The sequence below is a fragment of the Cynocephalus volans genome, chromosome 8 (assembly GCF_027409185.1).
Source record: "Cynocephalus volans isolate mCynVol1 chromosome 8, mCynVol1.pri, whole genome shotgun sequence".
In the NCBI taxonomy this organism is placed as follows: domain Eukaryota; kingdom Metazoa; phylum Chordata; class Mammalia; order Dermoptera; family Cynocephalidae; genus Cynocephalus; species Cynocephalus volans.
This window is the reverse complement of record NC_084467.1, coordinates 124,849,301-124,868,540: the sequence shown is the minus strand read 5'-3', so window position 1 is coordinate 124,868,540 and position 19,240 is coordinate 124,849,301. Positions and strand designations below refer to the sequence as shown.

Sequence of the window (19,240 nt, the reverse complement as noted above, 5' to 3'; positions counted from 1 at the left end):
AAAGATACACAGGATAGGCCCTTGTGCTCAAGATTCCAAAAACATCCTTGACATTACAGTTTGCTGAATCTTCTATTTGCAATATTAGATTAATGAGACATGGCATTTACTTAGTACATAGACAATGCATTTGCCCCATAACATAAACAATGATAAGCATTTAAAAATACATTTGTAATAAAGAATCTGACTCCATTTTTCATGTTTGACTGCTAACAGCTTTTGAGCTGTACCACTCCCCTTTCCTCAGGGCAAGCAGATAAGAAAGCCTAGGTGAGCCCTCCTTTCAAGCAGGTGAAAATTCAAAACAAGCCCTGGCCTGAAGGGGCAAGTGGGAACCCTCATCCAGACCCACCATCTTATAACAATAAAGGTAGAGGCAGTCTCCTTTTCCAGCTCTCTCATGCTATTTTTGGACCTGCTTGGGAAGCCTGCCCTGCTCTCCCCAGGAAGCATAATTAAATAATAAACTTTTTTGTACCCTCCTGGAGCATATGTGGCATCATCGATTCCTATATCTGAACCACATTTTGTAGTGTGTTTTTTGGGGGGTTGGTGGGAGGGACACACAGGGGTCCATTCCTCCTCTGCTGAGTAAGTACAACATTTATTTTTGAACTGATGGCAGCAAATGGTATTGTTTTGATTTTACTCCCAATTTAACAGAAACAAACAATGAAACAAGTAGACAAAAATATTCACTCACTGTTAAAAAGGATCCATGACAATGACTTTTACTAAGATCTATATGTGACCTTAGAGGGAGGAAGTGGACAAACCATCTATTTGGAGGTTCTCAGAGAACCCTTGGACTTTATTTAGACATACTTTGTAATGGATATGATTTGTTTCACAAATCAAAAGTTGTCTCCATAATAAAGTAGCTTTTTAACAAGATATCTAGAAAATTTTCCTGAAAAACTACCATTGTGGCTATGTGGTCTACAACTACAAAGACACAGGACTATCAGAGACGACAAATGATGTATAACATTGGCAAAAATCCCTTTGTGCTACAGTTTCTTCTACTGTAAACCTATTGTAATAGTACCTACCTCCTAGGGTTATAACACGAATGAAATGAGTTAACATTTGCAAAGGGCTTAGAAAAGAACCTGGCCTATCATAAGCTCCATACGTACGTTTGATTAATAAATATGCAGTTGCAAGAACATTAAGGCATATTTGTGCAACATGGTACTTCTGGACAATGAAAAATATCTATCAAGATAAAGATAAGCTTCTCCCTTCTCTAAACAATTATTGCATTAGTAATGAGTCCAAAAATGTTCATCCTTTTTACTTCATGTATATTAGTTATCTCTCCAAATGGACTCTAAGCACCTACAGGGCATAGGCCATGCCCACAGTCTTCTACTGTATCTGTCACAGCATTTTTATAGTGTCAAGCTCCTTAGTTGTATTCAACAATGCTGGCAGATTGGCTAACTTTGGGAATGTGATGTAAACGGTGCCAGAAGTAGAGGATAGAAAGACTGCCCAGCCCACCTCAATGAAATCTACTTTTCTTGAAGTGGAAGGAGTTCTAAAGCAATCTCTAAGCAAAGAATGTTCAAAAGTTGTTCATGTAGAGTGCATGGAGACAGAGGACAAGTTAACAAGATCATAGCAATGGAAAAATAAAACAATATGATTGACTACTGGAAGCAAGAGGCATCTTTACTTTGATTTATATTCTGCCTAGTTATATGAAGGAACTGATGTGGCTTACTACACGTAAATAAAACATTCAAAATATGGAATCAGGAAAATGTAAATTAAAATGAAAGATCAATATTGGTGGTAGGGGAATAGAACACAGACATGCAGGAGATATGGTCCATTCACAGGCTAAAACAAAGCTTTTTCTGGACTGTGTCTCTAGAGGGACTTCTCACATGATTCTTTATATAGGGAACTCCGAGGAGTGTATAGGCGTGCAATAATGAGTTTTACATAGCAGGCTCCCTTGACATCCCTTAAAAAAAAAGAAAAGAAGCTGACACGATACCAAACTGATCCAAGTACAGAGCCAAACCAAGAATAAAAAGTGGAGCAGCTAAAGAAATAAATGGACTGCGTATCACTTAAACCATCCTTTACCAATATCTCTTCCCTTACAATATCCCTTAGAAATATCTCTTTCCAGTGATATTCATTGCCAGTTGACTACCAAAGGCAGATCCATATTTTTGACAGACCAAAGGACAGAGCAGGTTGACAGTCTGTTGCAAAAAGTGAGCTGCCAAATCAAACCTCTCACCAGATGGGAGGTGAGCCATGGGAATGCCCCTGGAAAGCAACAGCAGCACTTTTCTTAGAGAATAATTTGAGGATTGCTCTAGAATAAAGTACAAGTAATTAATCACACCCCCAACTCCAGACCACAGAGCATAGGCAACATGATTTTAGTCCAGAAATTTCCCAAGGCACATGCTACCAGTCACCCAAAACAGTCTGTAGCTATGTAATTTGCAGGGCTGGAGCCAGCATGGGAAAATACTTAGCACCTGTATCAGGAGGGTAAGCAGCCCCTGCCAAGTTTTCTGCCAAACTTGCCGTGATGCCACCAGCCGAGGGAGGTGGAATGATCACAAGCTTACCCTGATTCTCTAGACACCCCAGGGCACACACCTGACCCCAATTCTCCCTGAGCCCCTGCCAAGCCTCTGACACTGATTCTCTCTAAGACCCTGCCAAGCCCCTGCCAGAAGCAAAGAGCAATGGTGGACCACTGGCCTCCCCCGCTGATGGGACATGGTTGCTCTCCTGGTGGAAGAGCAGCAGTCACAGGGTGGCCAGGCTGGCTGGGGCCCAGGGCACCAAGAGGTAGACAGCACTCAGCCAAGAACCCATCCCTGGGAAGCTGGGAGGTGGCAGGAGGCAAGACTTCATGTGAGCTGAAGCTCTAAGCCCCTATGTCTAGTCTATTGTCTCATCAGACATCGCATACAAAATGCAAACTGAGAGATAAAACTATTACGAATTTTAAGACAACAGTCTGGCTTGTTGGCTCAGATGGTTAGAGAGAAAGCAGCCTTATAACACCAAGGCCAAAAATTCAGATCCCTATGCTAGCCAACTGTCCTACCCACTGCCAGGAAAAAAAAAAAAAAAAAAATCTTTAAGACAACAACTACACATTAAACCCCAAGTTGGTTATAGGACCCTGGTGCATGTCTATGAAGTCATACAAAATTCTGCAAAATGTTTTCACAAAATGTCAGATTTGAGTGATAAAACTTATCAATAACCTACAAATTGAATGAGTTGAAAAACACATTCCTCTGTCACATTTACAATTCTATATTATACCAAACACAGTACACATGGCTTAAAGGTACCACTACCATCACAACCTAAAAAATAACATATCCAGAATTTTGGCTCTAATTTCAAAATAAAACTATTAATTCCTACTCTGACAATGGTAGACTGATGATAGACTACGGACTCCTTATGGAATTCATTCAGGCAATCCAAACATATATACTTTAAAAGTAGGCAAGTATCTTTTTCATTTGAAAGACACAATTAATATATCTGTCCATAATATTACAATTAAGTGATATACTTTATACTTATGTTTATATTTCAGGCTTTTGATATTATAGAAAAAAAGAATAATTTGATAAGACTGAGGAGTTTTAGACAGGAAAGTAACATGATCTTGCTGCTATGTAGAAAATGGAATGGAAGGGAAGAGGGCAGAAGCAGGGAAACCACTTAAGAAGCTGTAATAGTTCTGGTGCTGTGCGGTGCAGTGCAGTGGTGACGTGGACTGGAGGGCAGATGGCAAGAGAGACATGCACAGTAAACAGGACTTGCTAATAGACTGGATATGGGAATGAAGAATGAGAATCAAGAATAACTCCTGGGTTTCTAGCTTGAGTCCCTGGATAAATGAAGGTACCTACCAAGCCAGAGATTTAACTGGAAGAAGAAATAGAAAGCAACCTGCGTTTTTGGAAATGTTAAATTTGAGATGTCTATGAGACCTCGAGACCTCTAAACGGAGTCAAGTAGGTAACTGAATATGCAGGTCTGAAGCTCAGAGTGGTCTGGATTGTATATAAATTTGGAAGTTACCAGCACACAGGCAGTATTTGAAGCCACAGGAGAAGATGCCATAATATCAGAAAGTAATGTCTAGAAAGACGAGAGCCATGCATAAGTTGGAGGAACACCAACCTACAGAGGTCAGGGAGGGAGGGACCCTCCAAAGGTGGCTGAAAGGAAGCAGATTGTGAGAAGGGAAGAAAACAAGAGAATGGGGTGTCAGTAAAGCCAAGGGAAGAGAGGAGGGACTGGAAGGTCACACAAGGTGACTGCAGGGAGGGTAGACGGGGTTTGGCAACTGGGAATCCACTGGTCACTCTGACATGAGAAGTTTCACTAGAGCGGAGGAGGCAGCTGTGGACGGCTGGACTGAAGAGTGGGAAGGGAGGGGCGCGTGCAAAGCAGGAGTGCACACAGTTCTTGAGAAACTGTGCTGAGAACCGGAGCCCAGAAACACAGCTGAAGGGGACTGTGGAACCAAGAGAAGGTTTTATAAGATTAGAAATTCTGGAGCATGTTTGTATTGTCATAAGAATGACCTAATGAGAGGCAATAACTAAAGCAACAAATCCTTGAGGAGATGAAAAGAGATGGTCAGGTCTTCCCAGGGTGGAGGGACTACCAGGGGAGTGCAGTGGAGGGACAGAATGGCAAGGGAGACAGGAGTATTCACAAGGGAAGGAGTGTAACAACAGGCTCTGCAATCCAGGCTGGAGAGGGAGAACAGAGCAGCCAGGAAGTGACTAATGCAAATAAGAGTGGGGAGGGATTGGAAGTCTTGATGAGTTCCAGAAATTGTTGTAGTGAATGTTAAGAGGAGATGGTGTTTGTTTACATTTTCTGGTAATGACAAAGTTCAGAGAAGATAAGAGGGGTGGGAGAGAGGGCCAGAGCAGGAGATGTTCAGAGTAGTAAAAAACAGCTCCTCAGGAGATGGCACATGCCCAGGGAGGCCAGGACCTCCTACAGGTGATGGTGGTCAACAGGGATATGATCAATGAAAGGATAAATCCAGATATTCTCTCTGAGCGAGGTACAAAACAAATCCTCTGGCTGTGTTCCCCAGGTACATAGCTGCTTACCAGGCTCCCTGGGGCTTCTTGGAGTGTCATAGCAATGTTTAACGTTTATGGGAATGCAGTGCCTACAGAGAATTTTAGAACTCAATTTCTACATTTGTATAAGGTAAACTATACCTTAGAATTTTAGAAAGCTTTAATCATTATTTTAAAAACTCAAAAGACCCTCTACTTAAAAACTTTCAATTAACAAACTTCAACAAAGTACGGCAACACTCTGCACACTACCGATAAATACATTCAGCAAACACCTACTGAATTCCTACTATATCCCAGACACTTTTCTGGGCCTTAGTGGAGATCCAGTGGGAAAGTCGAGAAAGAAAAAACATATAAAGAAAGAACTAATATATATCCAGCTATAAATAGTAGGGAGAATACAAACTAGAGCAATGGAGACCAGTAAATAATGGATTAGTAGTTATAAGGACATTTTATTTTGTGCCATTGCATTGTTAGTAGCATGAGTGTTTGCTGTGCTCATATTCATTTTTAGTCACTGTGACTCCTAAGTCCAATGTTCTTCCAATTTAATATTAGTGTACTAAATACCTTGAAATCTGGAATAGGCATGATTGTTTAAAGTAAAAAAAAAAAAAAAAAAAAAAAAAGGTGAGAAATACAAGAATACAACTCAGTGGATGATATTGGTCCTCTGTAGAGATAACCTACTCTAAATGACAGGCTCTCTGTCCAGGAAAACTCAAAATCCAGGAAAAATCCAGTCAAGGTTTCTAGGCTGTATCCTCATATCTAAAGTGTAATTGTCAGCATACTGTAGCACTCACAGTCCAGTACCTCTGTATGTTATAATCCTACCATGGAGAGAGGGGTGTGTCTCAGGCTATCGTAGCTTGATGATGAGAGCCACTGAGGTCATTCAATAAACATCCATTGAGCTGATTGCACATTCACTGGGCAATCTTGTGAGGATAATCTATCTTGGTACAGGGAGATCTGCACTAACAACCCAATCCACTCAAGCATTCTATCCCCCTAGCATTTATAAATTTCACTGCAAGTTAATAAGCTGACACTATGACACTATGATCTTACTGGATATCATGCCCTTGAGAGCTTGGTTTGATAATCCCCTCCCCTCTTTGCCCCCCCATCCCACGAGCCATATCACTGTCAAATCCAGTGTCTGGACTGTAAAGTAGAGGACTCACTACTCCCTGGATCTTGAGATCCCAAGTCCTGGGAGGCCCTGTTTTCACTCACTCTTTGCTCTAATGTTTTCAGTTCCTACGTGGCATTCAGTTCAACAGTTCATGTAATATCTACTAAACACTACATTCCAGGCACCATGTTAAGTATTAGAGACCCAAAGATGATAAAAGACACAGTATCTGCATTTGGGGAGACAATCACACAAAAAGATAATTTGAGATGAAGTGATAGAGAGGAAGCTTAGAGGCCTTGCCTGGGGATATCTGCCAGATGAGACTACACCTGAGATGGGAAGGCCAAATAGGGGTTAGCCAAGTAAATAAACAGGAAGAAAGGTAATCAGGAGAGAAAGAGTGAAACCAATACACGCAAAATCAGGAGACATAAAACAACATATAATGCAGAAATGTTGCAAAAAATCAGTGAAGCCCAAGGAAGGGGAGGGCAAATAATGAGGGTGGGCATGAGTCAAGCTGAGGACCTGAGTCTATCTTAGAGATAACGGTAGGAATGGAGGATCTCAGCACAAAAGCAGCACAATTAAGCCTGCGCATGAGCGATCCCTCTGCCAACAATTGGGAGGGCAGATCAGAAGGGAAAATGACTAGCATTACGGAGACCATTAAGGAAGATCTTGTAGTAGTCTGGACTTAAAATGATTGTCACTTACACTAGCAATGGAAAGGATGGGGTGAATTCAGAAATAGAAGATAAACACTGACAGGGCTCTGATTCAATCCAGGGAGGTAGAGTGAGGGAAAAGAAGTATTCTAGGATGATGCCCAAGTTTTTGGCTTGGGTGACTGAGAGAAAGGCAAACAGGACAGCAGGAAACAATGAGACCAACAGCCCCTGGAGTGGTGGTGGGGGCAGAGTTGAAGAGAAGAGATATACAGAGGTGAGTTTTGAACGTACAGAGTTTGAGGTGCCTCTGGACATTCAAATAGATATGTCCAGTGTTAAGCGATGGTCAGTAGGTAAGAGTCTGCAGTTCAGAGCACTGGGGCTATATTCGGGAGTCACCATTTATTCAACAAATGCTTACTGAATATCTTTATCTGCCGGATGTGCGTTGTAGTAAAATGAAAAAAAATGGATGAGACTACCAAAGATGAGCATGCAGTGAGATTAGCAGAGGGCTGAGAGCAGAACCTGCTTCAGGAAAATCAATGTTGGGGCACAGGCAGAGGAAGAACACTTGGAGGAGACAGGAAAGAGAGATGAGTCAGGAATAATGTCACAAAGTCAAATGAAACAAGATCAAAGTAGCCAACAATGTCAAGGAAAGGTTAGTTGATTTGGAAATATCAGGTGGTCTTTATCAAAGTGACAAATATGTGAGAGGAGGCAGAAGTCAGACAGCACTGAGTTGAGATGCGAATAGGAACTAGTGCTAAAATTGAGATAGCAAAGGACAGAACTGTTTAATGATCAGGAGAAGTCAACAATTAGAGATCTCAACTATGGCTTTCCTTTCATAACTCATTTCTGGTGGAATGGTTAATTTTATGTGTCACTTGGCTAGGCCACTGGTGCCCAGATACTTGGTAAAACATTATTCAGGATGTTTCTGGGAAGGTGTTTTTTTGGATGAGATTAACACTGAAACAGGTGGACTCTAAGTAAAGCATATTACCCTCCATAATGTGGGTGGCCTTATCCAATCAGTCGAAGGACTTAATATAACAAAGCCTTGACCTCCTCTGAGAAAGAAGGAATTCTGCCAGCAGTCTGCTTTTGGACAGAAACTGAAACTCTTCTCTGGGTCTCTATCCTGCCAGCCTACCCTGCAGATTTTGGACTTACCAAGCCTCTACAATCATGTGAGACAATTCCTTGAAATAAATCTCTCTCTTTCTCTAATAGAATCAGCAAAAAGATATATAGTCTTACACATATTTTTTATATCTATATAAATATATAGATATATTTATATAGAGAGAGTGTATACACACACGTGTGCACACACATCCTGCTGGTTCTCTTTCTCTGAGGAACCCCAACTAATAAAGACTGTGATACTGAGAGTTGTTCTAGAGGAACAGAATCTTAAAGAGTTTTCTGAATTGATTTTGGGGTTTCTGGAATTGGCTGTCTAATTGGATTAGATTTGAAGGCACTCCTAATCAAACACTTAACAAGAAGCAAGGTTCTAAGTGACCATGTATATGATACCTTTGAACAATTTTGTCAAACTAATGATTATAATGAAATTGGCTGATCGCTCCTAATGTCACTGGACAGAGTTGGGAAAGGAAAGGATGAGCTCAGAGATTCAAATTACCAGCTCAAGCTCCTACATAATGGACCAGAAAACTTCCATGTCTTTCCCAAAACAGATCTTTATCTCCTGCAGCTGCAGAGCTGAGATTTCTGAAAAAGCCCAAAATCTCATCCCACGAGAGGCTGAATTACAATGCAAACTGAATTCCCAACCTTGCAGGGTGTCTACTATTAAAGTGAGGGCATTGAATGGGAAGAAATGGGACCCTGAAAACTGAAATAGGAATATGTGGGAAGACCTAGATGAAGTTGGAGATGTTGAATTCTTAAATTCTACTAAGTCTTTTTTGCTAGTAGAAGCAGCTGTTCTACCCCCCAACTGAGGAGATTAATCCTGCTTTGCTTGAGGAAACATTAATGGTCTTTGCTGAGGCAGCTGCCAAGGAAGACAATGTTGTTTTTCCTCAGGACCCAGCCACCACCCCTCTTTGCTTCTAGACTCATATCCCAGGAGGCTCCTAAAGGTGAGGTACATAGTATGACCCATGAGGAAGTGGGCATGCTCCAAAAGAACTACTTGATTTTTTCTAATTGATGCAGACAGAAATCCAGGGAATATGTGTAGGGATGAATATTAAGAATGTGGGACTGTGGTGGAAGAAACATAAAGTTGGACCAGGCCAAATTTATTGATAAGGGCCCCCTAAGCAGAGATGCTGCATTTAATGCTCCAAGGCAGGGAGTTAGAAAGGGCCTAGAAGTTAGAAAGCGCTCTAACAGTTTGTTTGGTTTGCAGGTTGAAACCATGACCAAATGTGGCTCACAGTAAATGAACTTGAAATGCCAGACCTGCCTTAGCTTACTGTGAAGGGATTCAAGGGGTTAAGGAGACTGAAATGTTAAAGTGGATTTGTCAGGTAAGACCTACTCACCCATCCTGGGAGCATCCAGAGGACACACCTTTCACTACATAACTGTGAGAAATAAACTTGTGAAGGGAGTCCCAGTATCCTTAAAGAGCTCTGTGATCACTCTCCTCTGAAGGCCAGAACTTACAGTGAGACTGCTGTCACAGAATTGGGAAACCTAAATGCACGGGAGTAACTGAACCTGGAGTGGCAGAGGTCAAGTGATGAGACTCAACTGCCAAAGGCAAGGCGGACATGGTTACCATAATGGACAGCAGAGTCAAAGCAGCAACCAGAATAGTCCGAATCTCCCAGACCCCTGGCATTGGCTAGTTGGATCACGGTGTTCCCACAAGTGAAACAGAAAGGAAGCCTACTAAATTATTACTTGATCTGTACAAGCAGTAAAGTTCTAGGACAAGTGAACAGAGGTCTAACCTGAATCACAAAAACAGAAAGTCAGGGCCCCTCAATCAATTCCCAGACTTGAGCCAGTTAAAGACTGCTACCACTTGAATAAAGGGGAGGCTGGGTCCAAACTGGCATAAATCAAGAAAGGAATTTGAATAAAGGATCTTAAGTAAAAAGCCCAATAGCTTTATGCACCAAAATACATATATATTCATTTACCTAATTATCTATCTATCTACTTATTTATCAGTGGCTGGTCAGTATGGGGATCCAACCATGACCTTGGTGTTATAACATCACCCTTTAAACAGCTGAGCTAACCGGCCAGCCCTTATTTTAGTCCTTTAAATATTTTGGTACAGGGCTGGCCGGTTAGCTCAGTTGGTTAGAAGGTGATGTTGTAAGACTAAGGTTAAGGGTTAAGATCCCCATATCGGCCAGCCACCCCCCCCCCCAAAGAACTAAATGTATTTTGTAGTTATCAGTATTTATAAGAATAGAAGAAAATTTCAGAGACAGAATACAATACATGCCAAAAAACTAACTGAAAACTCTTGGGGCCAGATGTGTCAGAATATAGTTTTTCAGATTTTAGAAATTTAATACAGTACCTATACTGGCTGGTTCGCTCACTGGCTGAGCATGGTGCTGACAACACCAAGCCAAGGGTTAAGATCCCCTCACTGGTCATCTTTTAAAAAATAAACAAAAAAATAGTCCCAACAGGATACAGGGAAGATCCCACAATCAAACACATTAATATTTCCATGGTCAAACATATGATTAGTCATACCAAGTGAGATCACAATTGTAAATAGTCTCTCATTAGTTCAGGTTGAATTTTGTAGCCAAAGAATTTGTATCAAACTCAGGAAAAAACTTTTGTTTCTCAGAGCTTCTGTGAATTTGGAATTGCAGAAAAGGGACTGGGGATCTATAATTTGAAATGAGAATGATAAATTGCTTCCTTAGCATTTTCTGGTCTGAAATTCATATTGCTGAACCTGATTACGAATTAGCATCACCTCTGTTTATTACTAATACATTCACGCATTTCTCTAGTGTACAAAGTTCAGCAAGCCTCACTAGAGGTTCTTCTCAACTTGCAATCATTGAAAAGAAAAATTAAATTCCTAATAGCTGAAAATGATGAAGACTCAAAGTTCCCACTAGTTAACAGACAAGAGCTTGACCTCCTACCTATGGCAGACAGTAAGGCAGCAAGGCTATGGAACCTCTGCCAGTGGGGTGGAGCAGCTGGGGAGAAGCGTGAGTGAGCAGTCACTCACATCCTGAGTCTGTGTGCCATCCTGTAGGGCAAGCATGCCAGGAGTCTAACTGCAGAAGGACCTGCATAGCCTCCAGGGAAGAACTCATCCGAAGGGAAGAAGTCAAGGCTCAGTGGCTTGATCCCCATGTAATAATACTTCCTGATGAGGGGCGCGAGGAACCATTCTGAGCCCAGTATGGTGTCAGACACTCTGGAAAATGAATTCAAGCTTTTTGTGTCCTAGACAGAGTGAGAAGTATAAGAATGAGAAGAACCTACAAGATCCACACCATTAAAAATCCCTAAGAAGTGAGAGCACTGGGTGGAGCACACAGATTCTTCACTGTTGGTAAGGATGGCTTCACCATGGCAGCCTCCTCTCTCCACGGCAGAGTCAGCAGCATTAGGTCATGAGGAATCGTGGCACAAACAACATCACCACAAAGAGGAGGAAATGTGGATGCCCCAGGACAGCTCTCTGTAAACATTTAAGACATTCCAGAAACTTCCCAAAAAAGGGTTACAGACTTTGAAGGGAAAATCCTATAATGTAGCAGAGTGGTTGCAAATATATACTTTGGAGTTTGAGTCCCAACTCTGCTATATATTAGCTACATGATCTTAGACAAGTTATGTAACCTCACTGAACCTCAGCTTCCTCATCGGTAAAATTAATAAAAATAATTACCACACACAGTTATGAGGAGTAAATGAGATAATGTATATAAATTGCTTAGCAGAGGCTTGACACATAGTAAGCACCCAATAAATGAGGGCAAAGCAAAAGACATAACATGAACCTAGTTTTCAGTTCAAACTTCTAAGGGCTAAGAAACAGGAGGCAGACAAAGGAGGAGGGGAGAGAAAGAAATCAAAATTTCTCTCCAACTGCTTACTCCCCCTCCTGCCCCCCGCCTCTGGCATTTCTTAGACATCTAGGTGATTTGAAATATTTGCATTTTAACATTAGGAACCTAAGTCCTTTATCTATGTCAGCAACACCCTTTGGAGGAAGGTATACAGTAATGCCCCCCTTATCCACGGTTTTCTTTCACAATTTAAACTGCAGTCAGAAAATATCAACATATTTTGAGAGAGAGGCCACATTCACATAAGTTTTATTACAGTATACTATTATAATTGTTCTATTTTATTATTAATTATTGTTGCTAATCTCTTACTGTGCCTAATTTATAAGTTAAACTTTATCATAGGTATGTATGTACAGGAAAAAACATAGTATATATAGGGTATGGTACTATCCAGTTTCAGGTAACCGCTGAAGGTTTTAGAATGTATTCGCTGCAGATAAGAGGGGACTACTGGACAGCAACTGCAATCTGTACTTCACTAGAGAGTAACAATAAGACACTGTCTGACCACAGAGTCATTAAGTTCTCACAGAAACTGAGTCGACAATATAGCACATTATAACTCTTCATCTTTTCAAATGTTATAACATTTGAAGAAGGATATGAATATGTTAAATTTATATAACTCCAATTGCATCCTTAATGTTTGAAAAGAAAAAAACCATTTCTTAATTTTGATAAAAGCATCTTTTAAAATAATTTTAAATTGCACTGCCCAGACCCCAAAGTCGAATATCAGAGTCCCAATATAGAAAACATTCATTGCAAGTTCATCAGTTTGTTCAGTTGGTTGCAGTATGATACTAACAAGTTTAAGTCATGGATTTCACTCTACAGAGCAATCTTACCTGCAATTCAGCAAAGACATACTGCATTTCTAGCCCCAATCAGTTAAACCTAAGGACTGGGTACAATGTATCACCATTGCTAGAAAACTGTTCAAGCTACATGCCTTGACAATAGATCAGAGGTATCACAAAGTATCGGTTTCTAAAGAAACTCTGGAGTTTGGAAGAAAAAGAAAAAGAATAAATTGCTGAAGGAGAATTTATCAATGAAATCATCTTGGATAAAGGCCTAAGGGGACCAAAGAAAAATTATAAGTGAATAAAAAATTACAGCAGCCAAATGCGTTCAAAAAGATAATGAATAAATAAAGGGGTTTAAGGGCAAAGATACAAACATCCCAGGAGACAATTACAATTTCTCCATTTAGGCACTAGGAATGGCCACAAAGCCAACTGACCTCCAAAGCTCCAAGGGGCCAAAATTCCAAGGTCTTTAGTCCAGACTCTAAGGCAGTGCTAATTTCAAGCACTTAGCAAAGTAAGAGTGGAAAAGGAAAAAAGGAATATCACTGAAGATGAATGAAGCTTCACATCTCATCAACCTAAGGGACCAAGACTCAGAGTCATGTAACACTTGAAACCTCAGGAGATGCTTCTAGTTCTTCTAATAATTAAATTCCCTTTGTTGGGGACTAAAGAATAAACTAACCTATAATGAATTCTATGCCAAAGCAACCCTTTTTATTCTCCCTTTTAAAAGGCATCTGCGGTTTTAGAGAGCAAGGTTAAAATCTTTCCAAGGTTGAGGTACATGTGAGATGCATGTCCTATGTGAAGAATTCAAATGATCAGATAAAAGATACAACTTAAATAGAAACACTCTTGGGCTCCGGTTAGAAGGCTCTAATCCAAAGAGATGTGATTGTGGCTGAACTAAATTAGCCTCAGTGGGGATGGGAAGGGATGTGAGAAATATTAGTACGTAGGCCAGCATGTATTAGATGGAGGGGAGGCAGCAACGTTTCTGAAAAGCTGCGTTTCTCCCAATTAAATCACATTTTTAAAACTCAGTAGGAAAAATCAACCGTTAATGAAATCCAACCTTTGTAAGTTTTAAAAAATATCTACTTTGTAATGTAAAAAAGCATTCTCCATTAAAAAAATACTATAAATTTTTATAGTAGGTCAATCATATTTTCTTAAAAGTGGTGAGTGTCAGGAATTTAATCTGCCCTTTGGTGTTCATTATTTATTTGAATACGTGCATCATGTCTGTCACCTTCCCCTAGAATCTAGGCTCTCTGCTGCATCTCTTTACATAAAACAGTTTACGTGGTGGCTAGAAAGTGTTCATTTAGTTGAATAAGTGGAAAAAAAAAAAAACTTCGTGAGAACATAAATTTGCATTTTATGTATGTTGGCATATAGCTGTCTTTCACTTAATATTTGTCAATTTCTCTTTTTTGGCGGTATCTGATCCTAGTGAATATCCTTAAGTTGGGATAAAAACAAGTGGTAGAATATATATATTTTTAAAAGACTAAGTTTTTATTTTATTATCCCAACAAATATACAAATAAAAGCTGAGGGAATTGGAAATGAGATTTAGGATATTTCAACTGCAGAGTTAATGTCTCAACTCTAAATTTGGTCAATAAGCATCAAAAAATAGAAAAATCCTATTCATAAAACACTTAGGTGCTACAACAAACCTGATAAAATAATTTAAATATATAATAACTAGTAATTCCAAAATCATGGTGTTTAAAGGAGCCTATGAATGTTAATTCATTCCTCACGTCTCTGAAGAAATATGAAGTGGTAATTAAAGAGTGAAAATACAAAATTTAAAAAGTGAAAATAATCAGATAACGTATGAAATCACACATGGAAAAATATTTTTCTATTAACAAACATTTATTGAGCACCAACTATGTTCCATGCTGCATCCTAACTATGTATTGCAAACTACTAACAAACTGTTGTCAAGACATGCCTCTGCCTCATTGCCATTTAACAAGTATTTATTAGCATCTATCACATCCACTATGTTAAGCACTAGGGATACTTCCATAAACAAGATAGACACTATCTCTGTCTGAGACTCTGATGGAGAAAAAAAGAGAAGAAAAACCAAATAGTTAGAAATTCCATTAAGGGGGCCAGCCCGCGGCTCACTTGGGAGAGTGTGGTGCTGATAACACCAAAGCCACGGGTTCGGATCCCTACATAGGGATGGCCAGTTGGTTCACCTGGGAGAGCGTGGTGCTGACAACACCAAGTCAAGGGTTAAGATCCCCTTACCGGTCATCTTTAAAAAAAAAAAAAAAAAGAAATTCCATTAAGGAAGTAAACAAAGGGCCAACAAATAGTAATAGGGGACTCTCTGGGATAGGCTGTTCGAAGAAGGCTTCTATGGGGAAGTGACATTATTGCTTAGGACTCAGTGATTGAAAAAAAAAAAAAGGGCCAGACTTGAGCAGTTCTGGGGAAAGAGCAGAGCATATCAGGTGGCAGGAACAAGTGCAAAGGCCCTGAGGTTAGAACGAGTGTCAAAGAGTAGGAAGATAGCAGTGTGGCTTGAAGATAGTGAGCAAGGGGGCAAGAAGCACAAGTTGAAGTCACAGAGGTAGGCAGAAACCAGATCACACAGAGCTTTCCAGGCCATGGGGAGAAGTCTGGATTTCATTCTGAGTACAATAGGGAGCCATTAAGGATTTTAAACAAAAAAGCAACATGATCTGATTTGATCTGATTTGCATTTTAACAAAATTATTCTTGCAGTTGTGTGAAGAATGGATTAAAAAGAACAAAGAAAAAATAAAATAAAATAAAGAAATAAAAAGAACCAAGAGGGGGAAATGGAAAGACCAACTGGGAGGCAATCACAGTAATATAAGGCAAGAAATGATGGCGATTTTGACTAAAATGCTAGGAGTGGAGATTAAAAAAGAAAGAAAAAGGAGATCAATTCCAGATGCATTTTTGAGATGGGAAAACTTTTTTGACTGGATGTGGGGGGATGAAGGACTGGGAAGAATCATGGGTGGATCCTAGGATTCTGGGTTGATCAATTAGACGGATGGTGGTACCAGTTACTGAAATGGGTGGTGCAAATTGCTGAGATTTATTCTTCATATACTGTGTGCTCCTTCCTACCTAAGGGATACCAAAGATGTTCCAATTGCCAAATCCATTGGATACTTATATTTAATCTGTCTTCATCTGACCATGTTAGCCACTTCCTCTTCCTTAAAACTTCATGCTCTCTTGGTTTACAAAATCTAATTCTGCTGGTTTTTCTCTTACTCATACGGCCTCTTTCCCAGGGTCCATATACGCCAGGGCTCTACCTTGGCCCTCTGACGTTTCCTTCAGTACATTTTCCCTTGATGACCTCATTCAAGCAATCCAAGTTTTAACTAATAGTAGACACATAAACCCTCCCAAACCCTTTCCAACTCGAACTTTCTCCTTAACTCCAGAACCACCTATCCAACTGTTTTCTGCCCGTCTCCACTGGATGTCTCACTAGATCTTTAACTCAACATATCCAAAAGTACCTCCATTATCTTCTTCCCCCAACACTCCTACTCATTCCTCCACCTCATATTCTTCGTCCGTGAAAAGCCCCATCTTCCAAAAAACATGCCCAGCCTCCCAGGCCCGAAACTTAAGGACCATCTAATCCATTCTTTCAAGCCACATCAAATCTGTTTCCAAGCCCTATCAAATTTACTTTCTAACTAGCTTATGAATATGCCCTCTCTTCATAGCCCCCTACTTTAATTCAGGTCTTCATCATCTGTCCCTGGATTATTATAATAGCCCTCTAGTTTCTCTGGCTTCAGCCTCATACCACTCTAACCCATCCTTCACTTTTCAATAGACAGAGAAATGTTTCATTGGATATAAGAGTGGCAGACAAGGCCCTCTCTGAGTTGGTGGCTCTGGCTGTCTCTCCTGCCTCAAGTCCCACCTTATATACTCCAACTTCCCACCACACTGAACTACCCACAGGTTTGTTCATAACTCTGCATGTAATGTTTCCTCCTCCAATTGCTACTCAGTTTAAAAATCCCTTCCTCCAGTAACCTGAAATTCTGTCTGAGATGATGCCCCCCCTTCAAGCTCCCACAGCACACCTTCATCAAAAGACTTCTTGTAGTACTCATCACACAGTGTTTCTCCACTGAACTGTAAATTACTTGAGTGTGGGGACTGTCCTTCCTAGAACAGTTTGGTGCTTAACACTTAAAAGGTGCTTAATAAATGTTTGCTGAATAATTGTCAGTATCAAACTTAAGAAGCTTTTCTGTAAAAGATGAACTCTTATGTGCAGTGTCCATGACCAGGAAAAGGTGACTTGGCAAGAAGAAACATTCAACAGTTTTCTGAAATTAACCAGTAACATCAGCTGCTCATTTTCACATGTCAGCATTCATCTTTCATTACTGAAGAGGCATGTTCAAGGTGTATGTGGCTATTATTCTTGTGATGTTTTCATTAATATTTAGTTTTTCAGTTCTTCTACTTTTAATATCCTGAGTTTAATTAAGATCGCCCTGACTGCTTTTGTCCTCCAAAATGTCTCACTTCTCATGTGCAATAATTCTGTCTGAAGCACACAAGATTTCTGATAAATCTCAGGCTAGTTACTACTTGTTTGCTTAAACACAAATACAACCACCACCACTACCAAAACAACACACTCTTAATCTTTTTTCCTCAGAAAATACATTAATACAGAATGGATGTGTCTTATATACATATACGAAGTGTATGAATCTGCACCTGTCAACCTCTGTTGGGTGGGGGGACTTTTACGTTCATGCTTTATAGTCCCTGGAATCAATCACTGATTAAATAAAACTGTTGGTGAGCAAACAACTTTGACTGTTTTCTCTGATTCCAAATATTACATTAAGGACTTTTCCATGAAAGAAATTACTGATTAAACTCTGGTATTCAGATACTGTGAGGCAACTGACATGTCGCAAAACAAAAGGAATGAGAAAAAAAAAAAATCTACAAGGTTTCTTAGCAGTTGGCCCTCTTTATAACCATTACTTAACCAGATCCTGAGACGACAACAAGTACTTTGCTTTGAACAACAAACAAACAAAAAAAGCCCCGTTCAGATGCCCATAAAACAACTCACCCAATTCACATAAATCGATCCTGACGTTTACCTTAAGCTTGAACCATGAAATTTGGTAAGAAAAAAAGCTTTCTTTTTTCAGGAAAATTATGCTTTTTAATGCTCTATGCTTGTCAAATTATGGTGACTATGTCTGAAATTATTACGGATTTGACCAAATTCTTTTAAGCCAGGTCATCTCTCTGGTATTCCTAGCTGTTTTCGTTCTAACAGGGAAGTAATGTAAATCTCTGCAGAGCACAGAGATGAGACAAATAAGATTCCAGGGCTCTTCTATCACGAAGGCTTAAAAACGGATTTGAGAGCATTCGAAATAGAACTTAACGAGTTAAACAAAACCCTGGCTTCAGACCGGGAAACAAACCAACAAAGCCTCCACACACGCAAAACCTGCCACCTTCCGCCACCTCCCAAAGGTGGAGCCGGCAGAGACCCAGTGCCCGCGTCGGAATCCTGGGAGGGCCTGGGCGATCGATCGGAGTCAGCACGAGGAGAAGGCAGAAGACGCTGCGCGAGCGCCAGGCAGCCGCCCGGGCCCGCCGCCCGGGAGCCAGCAAGGTAGGCAGTTCTCTCCCGCTCCTCCACACGCAGGGTTCCGGGAGGGAGAAAGAGGCTCTGCGCCCCCGACCCGTCGCGGGGCCCGCGCTCTCCGGCCGGCTCGGTTCCCTCGGCCCCTCCCCACCTCGGCGCCCAGCGCGCGCGCAGGGCCCGCGACCGCCGCGAGGGGCGTGTGCCCGACCCCGGCCCCGGCCCCGGCCGCGCATCACTCACAGAGCCCGAGCGCCGCCGCCAGCAGCGACCACAGCCAGCGCCTGCGGTCTGGGGCTGCAATCACTGCCCCTGCTCCGGCGGGTGCGGCCATCCTCCTCCCGCTGCAGCCGCCGTGCCCCGGGGCCCCGGTCCCCACTGCGGTCGGCTCGCTCCGGACACAGGGCTCTGAACTAGCCGCCGCCCGCGCCCGCTAGCACCTCCACGCTGCACTCCCCGCTACCGGCCCCAGCCGCCGTCTGCCAGCCCTCCGCCTAGTCCCAGTACGTTCATTGGTTGGCCCCACGGCCTCCGAAGGACGCTATTGGAAGGACCGGCTGTCCATCACCACCTCCCGTGGGGCGGGGGCGGGGCCCCGCCTTCTCGGTCCCACCCAGGCGCCTTAGCCCTGGGCTGTGCGAGGCTGCGGGCGCCAGGCCTCCGTGCCTGCGTGGCTGGCCACCTAGCTCCCCCGGCCGTCCCCATCGCCGGCCAGTGTCTCCTCTCCGTCTCTTAGGGTTCAAGCCCACAGTGCTCATTGTCTCTCCT

The 19,240-nt window shown here is 41.6% G+C and overlaps 1 protein-coding gene across 5 annotated transcripts in view; it reads right to left on the bottom strand.

Annotated features, from left to right (window-relative positions):
- Positions 1 to 18,933, bottom strand: part of MPZL1 (myelin protein zero like 1) — a 61,947-nt gene extending 43,014 nt beyond the window's left edge. For all 5 annotated transcript variants that reach the window (XM_063105158.1, XM_063105161.1, XM_063105159.1 and 2 more), the window contains exon 1: positions 18,716 to 18,933. In XM_063105158.1, coding sequence (XP_062961228.1) covers positions 18,716 to 18,806 — 91 coding nt within the window. In that variant the 5' untranslated portion in view covers positions 18,807 to 18,933. The remainder of the gene's footprint in view (positions 1 to 18,715) is intronic.
- Between the last annotated feature and the right edge of the window lie 307 nt (positions 18,934 to 19,240).